General features: G+C 40.0%; 1 protein-coding gene across 2 annotated transcripts in view; it reads right to left on the bottom strand.

Annotated features, from left to right (window-relative positions):
* Positions 1–5,000, bottom strand: part of jade2 (jade family PHD finger 2) — a 233,659-nt gene that overhangs the window by 156,164 nt on the left and 72,495 nt on the right. For both annotated transcript variants that reach the window (XR_013933535.1, XM_080434549.1), the window contains exon 4: positions 1–72. This exon is cut by the window's left edge and continues 86 nt beyond it. Coding sequence is in view for 1 of the 2 variants with exons in the window: in XM_080434549.1 (XP_080290675.1) it covers positions 1–72 (72 nt within the window). In the remaining variant the exon portion in view is untranslated. The remainder of the gene's footprint in view (positions 73–5,000) is intronic.

Raw genomic sequence — 5,000 nt, 5'->3', positions numbered from 1 at the left:
GTAGAAGTCATCAGGGCCCATCTGGGCCGTGTCTGGCAGCTTCATGGCTGTGATGAAGTCAGTGCGAAACACCTGGACCACGGGGACACAGAGAGACACAGGGTCAAAATATGACAACCATGAGAAAAAAGAAAAGCATGCTTATTTGACAAAGACGTTTCTGCACTTAACCACTTGAACCCCAGCGAGACCTATTCTGGGGGGAACATTTGCCAAAAATAGCAGATTTCTGGTGAAGAGGTTTGGTGCAGACGGAAAGAAAGCGGTCAGAGCACAGTAACTCAAATCATTTTCACTAACACTAGAGGGTTTAAGTGGTTAAAGAACCAGAACCAGCTGTCTATTCACAGCTTCAGCAATATCGTACATAAACAAACTATTTTTCAGTTAAAGACCCACTCCCACATGTCTTTTTTTAAGCTTACCCATGAAAATCCTGGTAGTTTCTTGTGCCCTGCATTATCTTCAAAGCACGAATTGAGAGTTTTTACAACTACAATCTGTTTTTTAGACTAGCACTCACTGAGAAGTGTTTTGACACAGGGCGCGGTGCCAAGTCACACACTGAACTAGTGTTTATTTTGACAGCAAATTTCAATTCAGTTTTAGTCATAATCTTTTGAATCAAATTCCATTTAGTTTTAGTCATATTTTAGTCATCTGAAACGTTTTACTGTTAGTCTAGTATTAGTCGACTAAATATCATAAGATTATACTCGACTAAATCTACAGTTGATTTAGCCGACTAAAATGTATTTTGGCGGGCCTTGATGCTGTCGTAATGGCAGATTTTACACTTGGTTGCGTGCTGAAAATAGCCGATCTACAAGCTCACAACGCATCGCAGCACGACGCGTTGTGAGCTTGTAGATCTGCTATTTTCAGAGTGCAACACCCGAGCGCAACTAAACATAAAATGAATTGTCTTTTAGTTCTACTGGATCTGTTCTCCACTAGTCCCGATGAGTCGCTTATCACTGCACCTCAATGACGTCATGTTGTAGTTTTCAAACCACCGCGGTGAGAGGGTGATCACCGAAAATGGTAGCATGCGCCCCCTTTAACTAAATGCAGTGTTATTCAATAACGAAGCATGCAGGTACGTTTTGTGATACAAAACAAGCGCTTTCCCCATAACCTGTCACCACTGTGGGTCCAGTCTACCAAGGATTCTTGCCATGTAAAGAAGGTAAGGACACAGTCTACTCTATGGCATATGCCATAGACTCACTGGGAGGAAAACTGTAGCCGGGAGTGTGATGGAATGCATTAGCGTCAATGAGAGCAGGGAGAGCAAGTGTATGAACAAACAATATATTTAAAGGTAGGGTAAGTGATATTTTTTGGTTAAAACAAAAAGTATTTTGTTAAAAGGTTAAAATACTATATTCTGATAGTAATCATTGCTATAGAGTGTTTTTTCAGTAACAGATGTCTCCCTGTCTCTCCAGCTCTTTAATAAACAGAAAATAATTTTTTCGGTAGGTGTCAAAATCTCAGCCAATCAGGAGAAAGTACCAATTTTTAAGCTTAATTTGTATAGTGTTCCAGTTCAAATTTTATCTGCTCATTTCTTAGTGTCATCACTTCCAATTTCACTTGTTTAATCTATATCCTGATTGAGTTCTCTGTCCTGATTGGATAAAATTGGAAATGAAACTGAAACTGAAACGAAAATGAATTTTCTGTTTAATAAAGAGGTGGAGAGACAAGGAGACTCCTAATACTGAACAAACACTCTATAGCAATGAGTACTATCAGAATATAGAGCTATTTAACACTTATTTTAACCAACGCAAATCACTTACTCTACCTTTAATTACTGCAACCCTGCAACGTCTGAGCTCTTGCTTTTTCAATATGCACACTATATAATGTTGGTATCTACAGAGTAAGTTCCTGAATGGTTAGCATTGGCTGTCATCGCAAGAATTGGTTGACAGGCTGTCACTAATTGACAGTTTTGTGATGACAGCCAATACTATATGCACGCGCACACACACACACACACACACACACACACACACACACACACACACACACACACACACACACACACACACACACACACACACACACACACACACACACACACACACACACACACACACACAAACACACACACACACACACACACACACACACACACACACACACACGACAAAAAAATTGGATCATATTTCTGTGTGGTGAAAAAAGTTTACTGTAGGTTTCTGGTGCTGTAGAGCAGTGGTTCTCAAAACTCTTTAATTTCAAGGACCCCCAGTTTGGTAAGCATTAGGCCACGGACCCCCATGATTGTGTACTTGTGTACACTCTCAGAGTTACAGACCTGGAAGAGTCCTTTGGGTCCCAATTATCAGTCATTTAGCTAGGAAAGCCTTTTGTCCGCTGCTATTGAGCCCTTTACTTAGACCAATCACCGCTACACAGCTCAGCTGATGTTACTACACCAGTCAAAGCTCAGCTCAGCAACGCTATACCACAAAAACTCACAATATTGCTCATGTGTTAGGCAATCTTCATACAATATGCATATCACTGTGTTCCCAGGGTCCTAATAGGGTTTGGGGTTAGGGTGGACCCAGGGAATATAGATACAGTGTGTTCCCACACAGGGAAGCTAGGCCGTCATTAGACCCTGTCTTGTTATTCTTTATTTCAGATAGGTCAGTGTAGAGAGAGGGGAAACCAAAGGGCAATTTCTTAGATTAGTGTATCATTTGTTTATTTGTTTGTTTGTGTTGTATTTATTTGTGTTGTATTTATTACTGCATTCCTGTTTATGACAGTAAGTCAAGGGAGTGTACCTACATGAACTGTCTTTTAACTTTTCGACTAGTATTTTTGTATGTAATGTATCATTTGTGATGAGGCCTATAAACGAGCCATTTTTAGACCGACCGATTTCTGTGTTGCACCCAGGTCCCCCCCTTATACCTGTCACAAATGTTTACATTGCCATACACGCTGAGGAAGGCTTGACGCCGAAACGGGTCTGTGTTTGCTGTGTCTGTCCGTGCGCATATGAATTAAAAGTACCAGAAGGACTTCGGAGTGCTGGCTATTGCTTTCTTAGAGAGGAGAGACATGCAAGACTGAATGGGCGTCGGATTCTCAACTCAAGACGCTCATGGTCTATGCATGGCAACATTCTGAGAGCAGGGGGCAGGGCCGGCCCTAGGATTTTCGTGGCCCTAAGCACGATTTTTTAACACCCCCATTATAAAATCATTATGTCATTTTTTATTGCATACTAAAATAATAACGCTAGTTGTTGGATAGGAGATACATGACATCATTTCAATATGAAAGTAAACATTTAAAAGTGGTTGTGGCCCTAAGCGACCGCTTATATCACTTATAGCAGCGGCCGGCCCAGGCAGGGGGCATATACTGTAGGTTTTTAAATAAATAAAAAAAACAAGGGGCAGAAGGATAATAATTATGCAATTGTCTGGTGACATAAGTGCATGACATTTGACATATACATTCCAAGTCTTTGTTGGGGGGACTATTTTTAAACTTCACTAATCCTTATTTTTTTTGTAGCTCAGTAAAAAAAGTACTGTATATTTATTTCGAGATTTTCATGCCAATTATCTATTTATTCATTTATTTGCGCTAATTATTCACAAGCTTCTGCTGCCACGTATCTTAAAAAAGAGCTAAATCTTGTCTGCTTCACCATCTGAAGGGGCATACATTCGTATACAAAGACTATATCCACAATGCAAATGAATAGAGAACAGATAAACGATCAAAGGAACCTGCCAGCAACCTGCCAACATCGTATAGCTGATGAAAAAGCTGGATTTTCAAACAATGCATACAGGGAGAAGCATGAGTAGGCCTACAGATGACACAGTGCTGACATCACGTCACAGTGTGTTTACTATTTTTAAAGAAATATGATAATTTCCTCTGTATCTTGACCTGGAGATATCAAATAAGACTACGACTACAATGCTGTATGTATGGAACCCTTTTCCCATCACATGTTTATTCCTAATTCCGTGTTGAACAAGAACCAGTGCCACTTGTTTACAACATAACACAATCTAAGTGAACCCACTCTATTTCCTGCCTTTATTTTTTATTTTTTACGTTAAAGCCTCCAGTGACACTAAGCTAGCATCCCTGTCTCAAAAGGTTTTGTTCCCACACTGTTAGACCTTTCAGCCCTTCCCCAGCATAAACACCGGCTAATGTCAATAGCCAAACGCCAACGCTAAACAGGAAGTGCTGCTGTTGTTACAGTGACCATCACTGACGTAAGACAGGAGAGTTCACAGTCTGAGCGACACATGTACAGTATGTAAATACCATATCCCAAGTTCCGGTTTCATATCAGTGAAAGGTCATCAGATACACACGTCTGCTAATATAGCACAGCGTGTACAATGTGTGTCTGTGAGACAGAGACAGAGGAAGATGTGTTTGTAAGATATAAAGGATTAGACAACAATTAGTTCCAAACCACGTTATTTGATTGGACAAGAGTCCCAGCGCTGATAACACTGGGACTTGTAATTGTTATGTATCACTCCACTCAAGGTGTTCTAATAACCATTAATGTCATTAACTGTCAGTCATTATCTGTCTTAGCTACATTGTAACAACATTTTGCACTGTAAAGTTGGACATTTTTAAAATACTTGAGGGAGAATGGGCATTTTTAGATTTCTTTGGCTATTCTAAAATAGCAGATCTACAAGCTCGTAGCGTGGCACTGAGTGGTGCGCTACGAGCTTGTAGATCTGCTAATTTAGAAAAATCGTGAATACATTATATTTTTAAAGCAAACATGTAACTCAAATCTTTGCTTCTGGGGATTCTACAAATGTCTTCTAAATCCTAACAGTTTTCTGAAAAACGTATGTTGCTATAATATCAGTGGTGCTGAAACTTGTTCATGTCAAAATTATATTTGGCCGCCGACCCCAATCTCAAAATATTTAGTTCCAGGGACCCCCCCAGAAGCAAAGATTTGAGTTACA

Source organism: Gymnoscopelus braueri (assembly GCF_963280865.1).
Source record: "Gymnoscopelus braueri genome assembly, chromosome: 8".
In the NCBI taxonomy this organism is placed as follows: domain Eukaryota; kingdom Metazoa; phylum Chordata; class Actinopteri; order Myctophiformes; family Myctophidae; genus Gymnoscopelus; species Gymnoscopelus braueri.
The sequence above is the reverse complement of the archived record's forward strand: the minus strand, read 5'-3'. Positions and strand labels throughout refer to the sequence as shown.